The sequence below is a fragment of the Acanthochromis polyacanthus genome, chromosome 17 (assembly GCF_021347895.1).
Source record: "Acanthochromis polyacanthus isolate Apoly-LR-REF ecotype Palm Island chromosome 17, KAUST_Apoly_ChrSc, whole genome shotgun sequence".
NCBI classification, from domain to species: Eukaryota; Metazoa; Chordata; class Actinopteri; family Pomacentridae; genus Acanthochromis; species Acanthochromis polyacanthus.
In genome coordinates, this window is record NC_067129.1 from 11120632 (window position 1) to 11134668 (window position 14037).

The following is a 14037-nucleotide window of genomic DNA, read 5'->3' on the forward strand; positions in this document are numbered from 1 at the left end:
GTGCCAATGTAGATTTACAGTGTTAATAATTGTTCAAGATGTTCCTTGCATCAGAAAATTAACTATTTTCAGTTATCAAGACGTAAAACACCAAGGGGTTGGTGCTTAATGTCAGGGCCAGGCGGTGTGTGAACCCAAAAACAGGCACTCAGGCAGGCAGATAAATTAATAAGGATTTAATTAAGGAACTCAACATAAAACTCTCTACATGGGACGCACAGGAACTAAACAGAACGGGGCTAACTAAACTAAGGGCGATGGCTCAACGGCCGTGGTGGGAGCTAATTAAACTGAACAGGGGAGTGACTCACGTCGTGGTCCGGGTTGGTCGGGAGACGAGGCGGGGATGGAGCTGAGGAGTGCTGGTGGCGGGGTTGTGGCAGGGACAGCGGGGTAGGGAGAACCAGAACAGACGGGGGGGAATCCAGAGTGGGTGGAGACTGGAGCTGATGGGGGGAATCCAAGCGAGAGGGGAAGCCGAAGCAGAGCAGACCGGACAGGAATATTCCATGCAGGAGATGTGTCTCAGGCAGGAGAACCGCAGGCAATGACCCAGCGCTGAGCTGTTGGCAGAGCCAGGCTTTATCCACCGCTGATTGGTGATTTGGAGCAGCTGCGCTCCTCCGCAGCCGCTCTTTATCAGGTGAGGCAGAGCACAGGAGAGGGAGGGGCCATGACAGTTTTTGTTAATTCCACTTGTTGATAGACAGATATTGCCTGTATTTTGCATTTCTTAAGTCAAGCTATTTTATTTGTACAGTGCAGGCTACACAAAATGAGAACTGTATCACAACAGTATTCCACAGATATATGCAAATTCACATTTTAATTACTGCCGTGAACTGTGTTCCATGGTTCTGTTTCTATCATACCACACCCAAACTCAGATGTGAATAGGAAAACTCTGAATGATCTAAGCTTCAGTCATTAATCAGGACATCAACTTCCAACTTGCTGCCGCTCATTTATCATGAATGAAATACATTGCAGACTCCTTTGTACACGTGTAGTTTAAATTGTAATATTCTCTTGAAACGTCATCCACAGGTCTTCAGAGGTTTTATTGAGGGGAAGTTGGATTTTGCACCAACCTACAAGTATGACCTCTTCTCAGAAGATTATGACACCAGTGAGAAGTGTCGCACACCAGCCTGGACTGACCGCATACTTTGGAAGAGGAGAAAGTGGAACTTTGATAAAACAGGTCAGATGCAGAGCCACTGCAGACAACCCTCCTCTGTCCTATCTCTGACCTATTACCTAAAGAAATTATAGCAACATTAAATATTTCCATTAGTTTAGGTGTAGAATTTCTATATGTACTGCTTCTGCCCTACCTGTCTTCTATTGTTCTTTAATTACATATGACCAAAAAAAAAACGTAAATCTGTGAGGCATGGTAGTACTGAATCCATAAGTCTGCTCCTGTGCATGTTTACATTTTTTTTTACAGCTGAAGAGATGAATGTAGTAGGAGCAGCTTCCACATTTGGGGAGAATGAGGAAGATCCAGATCATCCCTGGAGTGCTGGCACTTTAATGTACTATGGCAGGGCTGAGCTGAAGACCTCAGATCACAGGTAATTAATCAGATATATCTGCAGGAGTGAATATTTCAGATTAAAATTTGTCATGTGAAACCATCAGATCTAATTCATAAAAGGTACTGTTGCAGTAGTGAGAACGTAAATGTGCTGTCTCTTTTTAATTAATCATTAAAGGCCTTCTGCCTTTCTTCGTGTGTCTCTAGGCCTGTGGTGGCAATAATGGATGTGGACATCCTAGAGGTCGACCCAGAAGCCCGTCACCAGGTCTACAAAGATGTCATTGCCCTGCAGGGGCCTCCAGATGGCACTATACTGGTGTCACTCTGCACCTCTGGCCCTGATGACTACTTTGATGATGCACTCATAGATGAGCTGTTGGACAAGTTTGCTAATTTTGGAGAGGTCATCCTCATCAGGTTAGCCTGGCATCCGAACACAGACAAACACATAAATCTATATCGCCTTCAGCTGGTCAGTCTGCATTGACCATGTTCTTGTTTATGCAGGTTTGTTGAGGAGAAGATGTGGGTGACCTTCCTGGAAGGTTACTCTGCTCTGGCTGCTCTGTCTCTCAGTGCTTCCACTGTAAGTCATCACTGATTGTTATAAATTGCTTCAAAGCTAAGTGGAAACATTATTAATGTAAAATGTGTATCCATCTCTATCCTTTACAGTCTCTTATTTTAATCACCCGTGTGCTTCATTTCAGGATATGCCTGAAACACACATGCATCAGTTTTGCAGTACTTCTTTGCTGGCTGTATACATGGGAACCAACCTCTACTTTTCTCTCGTCTATGTTGACTGGTTTATAATGTAGGTCCTTGGCAAGATGATTGACATCCGTCTGAAGAGTCCAGGCTGGATCAAGAGTCTGGAGGAGGAGATGAGTGTGGAGAGGATCTGCGGAAGCATTCCCACATCAGCCAGCTCCACCCTGCTGGCCGAAGACACAGACATGGGTGACGACGATTATGATATGGAAGGTGAGTAGTGGTGACCAAGAAACACCAAGCCTTATCTTCAAAAGAATGGACTGTAAAGGCAGTTTTGTGTTATGTATTTACTGCAAATTTTATGAAGGAGGCTGTAGAGTTTAAAGCTTCCAAACATGAAGTCATGCCTTCTTCTGTCTTGTACCAGGTGATGTGGATGAGGAGGTGGAGGAGATCCTTCCCCAGCATCTGCAGCCCGGAGCAGGCTCTGGCCCAGGATCCTCCCCTCTCCCTTCTCCTCGCAGTAGTCCCTGTCCCTCCCCTACCCATGGAGAACCTCCTGTCCCCAGCAGGCCTGGTCGTGGACCACAACCTTCCCGACCATCACAAGGTAAATAACAGTACACAGTGCGGCTTTAGAGACATATTTTGTAGTATAGCATTAAATGTGTGTTGTAAAACCACATCATCAGTCTGCACAGCGACCTAATTACATTGATAAAAATGATGGCACAATCTGGCATAGAGGCGTTTCAGAATTTGATGTGTGTTTTATCAAACAAAATAGCCCACTTTTTTTTTTACATTTAAAATTCAAAGGCATGTGCTTTTCCATCCTATACACTTCAGGAAATGGTACAAGAAGTACATGTTCTCAATGAGGGGATAAAGTATGAAGTCGGGCAGCTTCTAAAAACAGTTGGAAAAATTATCACAAGTCGCTCCCTTATCATGTATAAATTTGCCCCATCTTATATATTTTTCCCTTCTAGGACCTCCTGTAGATTTCCAGCCCGGTGCCCCCACAGCTCAAAGCATGGAGCCCAAACGCCCACCTCCCCCTCGTCCCAATGCGCCCCCAGCTAGACCTGCACCACCTCAACGCCCACCACCACCTTCAGGTAAAGTGCCATCCTTAATCCTTTTGTTTATATTTGATTAAAGCCTGATTTTCTAGCAAGAGCCTGTAACTTTGGTTAACGAAATAAAATCCTACATTAGAAGTTTCAGTTTTACATTTTTCAGCGTGGTGCAGTATGAGATGTTTCAGGCAGGTTTTAACATTTTCACCTTTATCCCATTCTTTTGCCTCATCCATGAAGGAGGCATGAGCCCTCTCCCAGTTAGAAAGGACTCTGCAGGTAAAGTGATTGCTGTGGAACGATGTGCTTACATTGCCGAAGCATTTGATGTAGCGGCTGCTTTTTCCATTTGAGCAACACATAGAGAAGAACAATGAGTTAGAGCTGCCTCAGTGACCTGTTATTATCAAGTCTTTGTATCGTATACGAATGCTCATTTCAGTTCAGTCAATGTGCTGTAAATCACCAAATGTTCGTCATTAAAGCCAATAATGTCCCACTGTGGTTTAAAATGAAAAGTTCACATCATTACAACTTTTGCGTGTGAGGATTGATTTCTGATTGGAATACATGCCTGATGATCTCATGCAAAGTGTTTTTCCCTATGTGGAGTATAATTATGAATACATAGATCTGCTGTCATAGGGATGCTCTAGAGGATGTCCAAAATGACTTTGGATTACATATGCGATGACGGCTGATAATTTATTGGAATATTTCAGACTTTAGACTTAACAGCGAGCCAGAAAATGTTATTTTTCTCATTGAGCTTTCTTTAATCCAGCAGGCATTTGCTTTGGATAGTGGCATTGCAGCACGGCATGAAACACAAGCACATTTGTTTTACTGAAACATCAGTGCAACACACAGCCTCTCCCACTTCTGACTGAACCAAATACCATCCTAACTGAATGGTAGCTTCAGCGTGTCAAATATGTCATTCTTGGTTTTAGGTAAACAGTTTCTAGATTAAGTCTGTGCTTATGAGGTGAAGGAAGTGAAAAGAGGTGAATGATCGCTTGCGTCATTCAAATCGCAGTGCTGCTTGTGCCTCATACAAGCACTCCCCATAGTATGTGATTTTAGTCGATATCATTTTGTGCTTGGTAATTTAGTGCTATCCTTCCTTTGTGTTTTCTTTGTGAGTACTATGAAAATGTCAAGTGTTCTGAGACGTTGTCGCCCACATTTAATGTCAGAGTAGCTAGTAGGTCATGGATGTTTTAATGTTGTACAACCAACACTGCAGCTAACTTTGAACCAGTTGATTTTTTTTAATGTTTCCTGCTGTACTTTACTTTAAAATTATTATGTTCCTTCTTTGGCTTTTAAGACTTTGGCCCATGCCCCAGCCCACTGCTTGGTAGGAGAGGCAGTGAAGGTAACTGGCCAGGAGCTGTGTTATTAAATGTCACCTGGTCCCTGTAGACTTTATACTGGGTCATCAATGTCATTGGTGCTTTTATGACATTGCTGGTTGACAAATTGTGCTTTCCTATGAGCCCTTTCAGTTGTGTGTGTGTGTGCATGTGAGAAAAAGATGTGTTTGGTAGACTGCTGCATATAATATTTAGCTTATTTGAATACAGAATAAGGAGGCAAGGCAAGTTTACGTGTATGGCATGATTCATATACAAGGCGATTCAAAGTGCTTTACAATGGCAAAGAAATACATCCAAAGGTAGACACATTAAAATCATAGAAATAAAACATAAAAGTAGACATTAAGATCATAAAAGTGCATTAAAAGACAAGAAAACAGACTGAGCATCTCAGAGAAGGCTGCAGTAAACAATATGGTTTCAGACCTGGTTTAAAAGAGCTGACAGTCTGAGCAGACCTCAGGTGTTCAGGACATTTGTTCTACAGGTGAGGAGCATATTAGCTGAATGCTGCTTGACTATTTTTAGTTCTGGTTCTGGGAACACACAGTAAACCTGTCCCTGATGACCTGAGGGCTCTGGATGCTTCATATGGAGCTATTAAGTACAGGCTGCATTTTGGTCCAAGACCATTCAATGTTTTGTAGACCAAGAGTACGATTTTGAACTCTATCCTTTGACTAACAGGAAGCCAGTGCAGTGATTTGAGGACCGGTGTAATATGGTCCAGTTTCCTGGTGTTAGTTAGGACTCTTAACAGCAGCACTCTGGATCAGCTGAAGCTGCTTGATTGATCTCTTGTTAAGACCTTTAAAGACACCATTACAATAATCTAACCTACTGAAAATAAATGCATGTTCAAGTTTTCTCTGTTTCTTTACATAGGAAACCCTTGATTCTAGCAAAGTTCTTCAGGTGGTAGCAACACCTTTCAAGTAGTTGTTACAATTCAAGTCTGAGTTAATAATGGCACCTAGGCTTCTGGTGGAAGTGCAAAGTCCAAATGCAGGAGGCTGATAAATACACTCATTATTACTGTAAGACTGTAAACAAGTTCTGACTTTTCTTCTAAGGAAACCATCTTTTCATTCCCATTAATTTTTGATGGTTTTCTAATGCATCCACTACCATTTTAGCATATTAGTGTTGAATGTATCTACCCACATGAGGCTGCAACAAACATCTGTTTTGGGTTCTGAAACTAAACTGTTCAATTAGTGCAATGACTAACATAGAATGAGGCTTCTTTGATCAGTCATTATAATCAGGACACATATCGCAAGTGTGCACTTTCATTATGGACTGTTATTGACATGGTCATTGTAGTCTTTTCATAACGAGGGAGATAATGGGATTTAAAGGAAAATCTCTATTATCCAGACTTAAAAAGGTCTTTAAGTCTACTTGACTACAGGAATCCATTCTAATTAGTGGAGGAAATCCTTCTCAGGCAGGTAGATAGTGAGATCATCTCGTGCTTCTCTACTCTGCTGCATTATTGCCATCATACGCTTTCCCTAGTGCTTCTCGTAAAATGTTGTCATAGAGAGCACCTGCTTCCTGCTTCCTGTCACTAGTGTTCCACTCTGTGTATAACAGTAATGTGGTTTGGTTTCCTTTGTGCTGCAAAGGACCAAAAAGCCCTGCTCTTCCTCGACCAGATTCCGCTGCAGGTGAGTGCCACAAAGCATGACGTAGTCTCACTTGGCATAAGTGTACCAAATGAAGACAGATGATTGTTAGTCAGTTATGTAGGTTTTTATTTGTTCCACGAAAGTTCATCTTTGCTTTATGTGGAGTTTCATTTCCCTTGTGATATGGTAGTGAGATTATCCCTTTCTGCTTACTATAATCCTGACACTAAATACGTCCCTCCTAGCGTGGAGACTAGGGTTTGGTTGCGCAGCTTATTGGTGACTTGACCTGTCGGCACCTCACCCATTTGTATGGTGTCTGTGGTTAGCTGAACCCCTCTGTCACTGGAAGGGTGTGTGTGGTAAGCAGGGTTGACTTACGTTTGGTGACTGTACAGTGAAGTATTACACAGAAGCAGACATGTAAGTGGCGTGGGAAAATGCTCACAGGCTTTGAGAGGGGCTCAGAACAAGAATAGTGAAAGAAGAGGAGTATGCCTGCTGTGTGGTAAGCAGTTGGCACACGGAACAAAGCTTTGCCTCTTATCCAGACCTCCTGCAGCTCAGGAATGACTGAGTCATCACTAAGAATGAAGTCAGCCATGGGGAATTTGTTCTGTCATAGGTTGGGGGCGGGGGGGTTGTAGTCTACTCGTGTGAGATTTAGTACAGTATCCTTGAATTTATACTTTCATCTGTTTGAACCTCATTTTCTTAAATGCTCCTGCTGTTTCTTACATCTCTCCCGGCGGTGCACAGTCCTCATGATGAATATTTAATAGTACGAAAGCTGCCTTAAACATTTGTTTGCTTGGCTTGTCTGCCTTATCTCTTTCAGGTCGAGGCCAGGCAGCTGGAGCTCCTGGACCTGCCGGTGCTCCCAGACCAGTGAGTTTACATTTGATGATTTATAACAAAAGAAGTTAAAATTTTATTTCACCTTTTTTTTTTTTTTCCAGTTTCGACCCAACCTCTTAATTTCTATTCTCTACTCACTCTTTGTCTTCCAGAATATTCCTCCCCGAGCTGGAGTGATCAGTTTGCCCCCTCAGACTCGTCCACCACCACCCTCTCATCCTGGAGCACCCAGGCCCATCCCTGAGGTGCATCCCGGTGCCCCTCGGCCCATCCCAGACACCCACCCTGGAGCCCCACGACCTATACCCAGTGCTCAGGCCAAACCGACTGACCTGCCTCTGGGTAAAGAAATATATTTTCACAGAAGGCAGTATACTATAATAATGCAGTTGTTTTATAAAATATTACCAAAGGGACGTTTGATGCTTTTTGTAACTTTTTGTTTTTGGCATTTGGCCTTTTTTCAGTCAAGACTGACAGGAATCTTGGTAAAGAGAGCAGGAGAATAAGGCTTGGAGTCCTGCAGTTTTTTTGGGATTTGGTGACATTTATATAGTGTTATGACTTCAGAAATTTGTGTTATACATCCAAGTCAAAGTTCCTAATCTCTAAGTGAACATATAAAAATGCTGCCTGCAAGTCAGAAGTCCTCATCCAACTGACATTAGATTTTTCACATACAGTAAAGCCCGATATTATTCATACCCATAGCAAATTTTGACTTCAAGTTACTTTTACATGTAAATAAAAGCTGAGAAATATTTTTTTCCACAATGATGCCTCTTGTATATCATCTTATTATGTTTTGGGAAACATCTGTGTCATTTACAATCCAAAAAAAAAAACTTGCTGGTTGAATAAAAGTAAATTTAAGTCAAAATTTGAATAATTTCGGGCTTGACTGTTTGCCCACAAATAGCCGTACAGTCCATAGCTTTTGTTGTTTAAGTTGTTGCTAACGGTGTTCGGCGGTTGTTGCCCAATTGTGTGTTTTAGATTAAGTTGAAAGTTAAAGAAGTACTGATGTATTTTACAAACTGATTGTTTTCTTTCTTTCTTTTTTTTTGACGAATTACAAATAACAAAAAGAAGTGAAATCCAACTGCTATTGTTTGTTTCTGTAGCCTAGGTTAAATTAAGGGTCTGTAAATATGCCAGTAAATCCTGAAGAGATATGCCAATGGCGACCCCCCCCCCAAAGAAAAAAAATAGACACTTAATATTAAGATAGAGAACTTAAGGACTCTGTTTCCTCACTCAGGTCCCCCTCCTTCAGGTCCTCCACCCTCAGGACCTCCTCCTGCAGGCCCACCTTCAGGAAGACCACCGGTTTCGTCACCCATGCAGCCACCCATGCAGCCTCAACCAGCTGCCCCTTCATCTCAGCCTCAGCTTCCACCGCCGATGCAGCCCTCACTTCCAGCTCCTCTCCTGCCGCAGCAAGCTGCAGCTCCCAAAGCAGCTGCTCCATCTGCTTCACCTGCCGCCCCAGCCGGGCCTCAGCAGGGTTTAGCCTCTCCTAAACCCCCGCCACGTTCCCGCTCCTCTCATGCTCTGCCGCCTGATGCTGCCAAGTCTGATACAGCCCCAGCTGCAGAGGTTGGTGCCAACTTTCTTGTCATTAAATTGCCGGAATTTCAGTTACTGAACAAAGAACACTAACGTAATTATTTGTTGAGAGTACTTTTCCTGCTTGCACTGCGTTAAGTTCTGCTCAACGGATTTTTGTTCAAATTCTGCTGGTTAGACTAGATATTTTAACGGTTAATAATTACAGATGTAGAAGATGGAGACTGCAACAATAGGGGAAAAAGCCTCTTTTACTTCTTCTTTGTCTCTCATTAGATGAGCTTAGTTGTCTGTTATTCTTCCTGCTTTTGCCTCTCTGATACATTTGTTTCTTTTTCACAAGCTGGAGAAGCCCTCAGGGTGACAGGTACTTGATATTAAACCACTTCTTTTCGCCTCATCCTCCATAGCACAACAGTCCTCTGCTCTGATGTTATTATGTCTCATACATTACACACAGTAACCTCTTTCTCTTATTTTGGAATTGATTTTATTACCTTTTACATCAAGCTATTTTTACCTGAATACTTTCAGTCTACTGCAAGGCCTTGTATTTTTTTGTTTCAGCCGCATAAAATGGATCATTTTTTATTTTCAGTTCTGTTCCTCAAGTCAACATATCAAACCATAAATGACCTGAAAAGATGAATGAAAATGCTGTGTTGTTTGTTGGCCATTTCCCCTCACTTGTCCTTTCATATGGGCTCGCTGTGCTTCTGGTGTTGACAGTGAGCACATATGCAATGACCTCATAATTTGATTTTACTTTTTTAAAAAATTATTTCATTCATTTGTATTAGATTTAGTGTGATTGTATGTGGACTGTGATGCATATACCATTCGCCAGCAGAAGTCAGTGTTGTAAATTAAACACAATATGTGTCTGTAAATGATTAAAGGTACCCTGTGGAGGACAGTAATGCAAATGTGTAGCGTATGCAAGCCACTGGATTAGCTGCCATACATGTTGAATGAGCTAGGCCTGCATGTCAGTTGTCTATAGTTGCATAAAACTAAACTCACCTCAAAGATTGCCTATTTTTTTTTTAACAAATTCAAGGGCGAGGAAGAAGGTACCTGATCAAAAAGAATGCAAATGTTTTTAACAAGACGGTGTGTTCAGTAGGTTTGTTAAGGATGATGCTGGACTTAAGTAAGATCCATTGAAAGTTTGTTTACAAGTAAACTCCAAAGGGTATCTTTAAACTTTCTAAATGTATGGTCCATTAGTTAGTTAGATCAACACTGCAGTAACACGGCATGGTTGATATATTGACAGAGTGTTTGTTGTGATTGCTGAATGGCATTTTCTTTCTTTTGTCCCTCCTTAGACCAATGGACTGAATGGAATCCAAAGAGAAGCACAATGGAAGCCCGACCCCTTTGACACACTCACATCTGACTTCCTGTCCTCCTCCTCCTCATCTACCTGGCACACCACCCAGTCCCTGACCAGAGGCTCTTCTCTGCGTACTCCCCCCGCCGTTCCCAAATCAATGTTCTCCTCCACCACGCTCCCTTCATCCCTCTCTTTCCAGTCCTCTGCTCTGTCAGACCTGCAGGCCTTTGATTCCTCCTCTTCTTCCTCACTCTCCACCCCGTCACCATTCGCATCCTCGCTGCTCCCTCCTCCTCCGGTCCCATCTCGCAGCCGTTCTCAGGAGACGCTGCGTGCCTCCCCCAACCCCTTCCCGACGGACTCGCTGCCTGCCCGACCCAGCAGCACCAACCCCTTTACAGGCCCGCTGGTGCAGCAGCATCAGCAGCGGCGAGCGCTCACCCCAGACTTCAGCTCCCACCATCCAGCCCCAACAGCAGACCTTCAGAGAACCCTGTCTGCTCTTACTCCACCACTCATCCCTACCTCTGCTCCAATGGCAGCCCCTGCAGCTGCACCCACCTCCCAGCTCCACAGGACTGTGTCCCTGTTTGGACCATCCCCAAGTCTTAACCCCTCACCTGCTCCTCTGCTCCCTCTCGCCCCTGAACCATCTCCTGCCCCTGCCCTCCCCCTGTCGTTGCCCTCCTCAATTCCACCTGCCCTTGCACCTCGTCCCCAGCCGCCTCCCCCAGCAGGGAAACCTGCTCAGCAGTGGGTCACTTTTGATGATGATTTGGATTTTCCATCTGCAACCAAAACACAACAGAACCCTGTCTTCCCTTCCAGTTCAATACTGTCCCAAAGTCAGCCTCCGCCTCCAAGCTCTGTGTTTGACTCGGAGCCCAAGTGGTTGTCCTCCGCCCCAACAGCATTCCCAACGCTCCCCCCTCCCATCCCAAAAATAACTGCAACCAGTAACAAAAGGCTCCAAAAGGGAGCCGGTGACAGCTGCTTGTTCCCAACGGAGTCGACAGAAAGATAGGATCACCCTTCACATATAAAGGGCATATCCAGATATGTATAGATCTATAATAAATGTGTATAAGTGTGTGTATGTAATAAAGAGACAGTATTTAAGAAGCATAGACCAATCCCCTTCTGAATCACAGGAAAGGATTTATATCTGGAGTGGTAATGTGAGAAGCGAGTGAGCCTAAATGTGTGTTCTAACTTTACGACAGAGATGTTTGCTTGTTCCCTGATATTAACACTTATTTTAATATGAATCCTTCTGATGTTTATTTTTATTTATGGCAGCAAACATGTGCCTGTGTCTACCGTGTATTGTTATGTAAACTATATCTACACGCACAAATCGTGTGTAACCCACCTGTGCAATATCAAGACACGTTTGTGTGGCTCTGCAGCTCGCTGCGTTCGCCTGTGAGGTTTCATGTAAATCTGTATAACTTCGCTACTGCTACACCTGCCGACACACTGCGGTTCATATCCCTCATTCTGACTGATTTGTTCATCAGAGGGGAATTCTCAGAGTAGATGGTAACCTTCTACTTTCTTGGTTTTTGTCTCCTAGCAGAAGGCTATACGCTGCAGGTTTTACATTAGCCCCCAAATCAGGTTGTTTTGACTTGCAAATAGTTAGCTGTACGTCTCGTCTGTTCTTTTTCGTCTGAGAGATGCAAATTTAAAAGTGGCATTGCGTGCTTGCTTTTATCTTGAATGTACTTTATTTGGCACTGGGTCTCGTCATCGCCTCGTTGCTGACACCACAGTGTGAAAACAAGCAGCACGAGTCAGTCGGTCCAACTGTCCACTACCACAGGACTGATGCTCTGTAATGTCTCACCCGTCTGACAGTAAAGCATTATGTACTTTCTCTATCCAGTCATCTTTTGTTGATAGGCAGTTACGCTCAGCTGGAGATATTTTGTAGCTCTTTATCAAAACCTATACATAGTGATTATGTATAAATGTACGTTTTCAATACGGAAACTACTCGCTAAATGTGTGCGTATGTGATGACCATGCCAGTGGTTTGCACAAAGTTGCTGATATGCACTGAAATGCTGTGTGTGCTCTCCTGGTTGTGTTGTGTGTCGATGGCATAAATTGAGGGCGTGTAGATTGAACAGATGTGAGCGCTGTTTGATTTTCTCCCTCTCTGCAGTGTTTGGATCCTTCTAGATTGTTCCAAAGCATCCAACCATGCTGTTGTAAATTCAGAGGATGCCGTGTGCGTGTGTTTGCTGTTGCTCCGAGTACGAAAAGGATGTGATTTAGGTCTGTGGACATGGCACTGAACACATGCCATCCATAACAATGAGAGGGCACTTCTTTTTCTTTTTTTAAACTTTTTGTTTATCGACAAAGTCATGCTTATCATTTCTAATAGCATTTACTCTAAATAATCTAATATCGTTACTGTGGTGAGAAGTGATGTAATGTGTTTGAGGTGCATATCGTCCGTCGTCGTGTTTAACAGTGTTTGTGTTTGGATGTGGGTGTGTGTACAGAGTTAAGAGTGGAATACTGGAGCTGTTCCCTTAGGAAAGTCTTCACTTTTCAGTATAAGCAGTGTATTTCCTTACAGGTTCTGAACTAACAGCCACCGTATTCACTCGTTCACGGCTGTAACTGTGTATCTGCTCTCCTGCCTGCCAGCAGCTATGGAACAGCATCACTGTATGTGAAAAGAATACAATGCAGGACTTTGTTCCCCCCTCCCTCTAAACCACCTAAATGAGAATTCCTCTGTAGCAACACTTAACAGATTATTCACCACTTTGACTGAATACGTTGACAGAACTACACAGTATGCTCAGACACAAATGCATCACCAGAAAACATTTCCAGTTGAATGTTGTGTCTTTATCAGGCGCAATGTGGCACATTCCAGACAGTAGTGAGATTTGAGTGTTGAGTGTCAAATCCAGCTGTGATATCCAACCCATGCTTGTTTCCTCCTGTTGAGGGTTTTTGTTACTGAGACTCTCCGATATCTTTCTTGAGGTGTGTGTGTGTGTATGTGTGTGTGCAGTGTTGTCAGAGGTGATGTGTCAGTATTTCGCCCTGTACTGTACTTTCACTGCTGATGGTCGGCGTTCGTGTTGACGGTAAAGGCAAGCAATAGACGTCCAAAAGGATCAGCGGTCGTACCATCCTCCCTAACACAACACACGCCAGCTGTTGGAGACTAAACACATGCCGTTCCCCCAGCCCTCAGAAATTATGTAATCGGCTAAAATGCCTGAAAAGCTATTTGATGGAACGCAAAGAAAGAAACTTCAGATGTAGGAAGGTCCCAGCTAACTAATGCTTCTACGCTATGTTTAAACACATCCACAATAAGAATAAAAAAAACTTCATTCACTGCATTGAAAGCAGTAGCTATCTATGTAAGCAAGTGTATCAGGCTGCCTTTGCTTACATGTCGGTGTCATCTCTTAAATGCATTTATTGTGTTATCCAAATGTGCGCAGTAGATACTGTATCTGCATTAACAGTAGGTGACTAGCCAGTGCTTTGTGTCATGTCACGGTTCAAGATGAGATTTTATAGGAAACAAATTGCTCCTTTTGTGAGGTTGGTGTCCCTTTTTATGGCTATAATCCATAGTAAATAAAATTCTGTGTTGTGGAACATATTCTGTATGTATTAAAGTGCAAACATGAAACTGTAATTCATGTTATTATCAAACGTTCCATATTTTAAGTGCCCAGCAGATGGCACATTTATGTATGAAGCAGTTTATGTTGTATGTATGCAAAAATAAACGTATGTTGACATGAGTGTTTGTCATTTTTGACTGCAGGTTGTAACCTGACTTCACAAGATGAAATGTATACGGTCCTACCTGTAAATGGATCCTAAATTATTCACAGTTCAGTTGTGCAGACATTTTACTTGT

At 43.0% G+C, this 14037-nt stretch overlaps 1 protein-coding gene across 13 annotated transcripts in view; it reads left to right on the forward strand.

The window, feature by feature from the left end:
• The window catches only part of synj1 (synaptojanin 1), a 31277-nt gene extending 17359 nt beyond the window's left edge, over positions 1-13918 (forward strand). For 6 of the 13 annotated variants that reach the window (XM_022209785.2, XM_022209801.2, XM_022209793.2 and 3 more), the window contains 14 exons: positions 1048-1204; positions 1454-1580; positions 1751-1963; positions 2054-2132; positions 2368-2533; positions 2691-2873; positions 3256-3384; positions 3586-3624; positions 4679-4726; positions 6359-6400; positions 7200-7249; positions 7372-7561; positions 8481-8818; positions 10120-13918. In XM_022209785.2, coding sequence (XP_022065477.1) covers positions 1048-1204; positions 1454-1580; positions 1751-1963; positions 2054-2132; positions 2368-2533; positions 2691-2873; positions 3256-3384; positions 3586-3624; positions 4679-4726; positions 6359-6400; positions 7200-7249; positions 7372-7561; positions 8481-8818; positions 10120-11151 — 2793 coding nt within the window. In that variant the 3' untranslated portion in view covers positions 11152-13918. Of the gene's footprint in view, positions 1-1047; positions 1205-1453; positions 1581-1750; positions 1964-2053; positions 2133-2367; positions 2534-2690; positions 2874-3255; positions 3385-3585; positions 3625-4678; positions 4727-6358; positions 6401-7199; positions 7250-7371; positions 7562-8480; positions 8819-9131; positions 9156-10119 lie in introns of all 13 variants that reach the window. The other 7 variants (XM_022209855.2, XM_022209818.2, XM_022209825.2 and 4 more) reach the window with 7 other exon arrangements.
• The last annotated feature ends 119 nt before the right edge of the window (positions 13919-14037 follow it).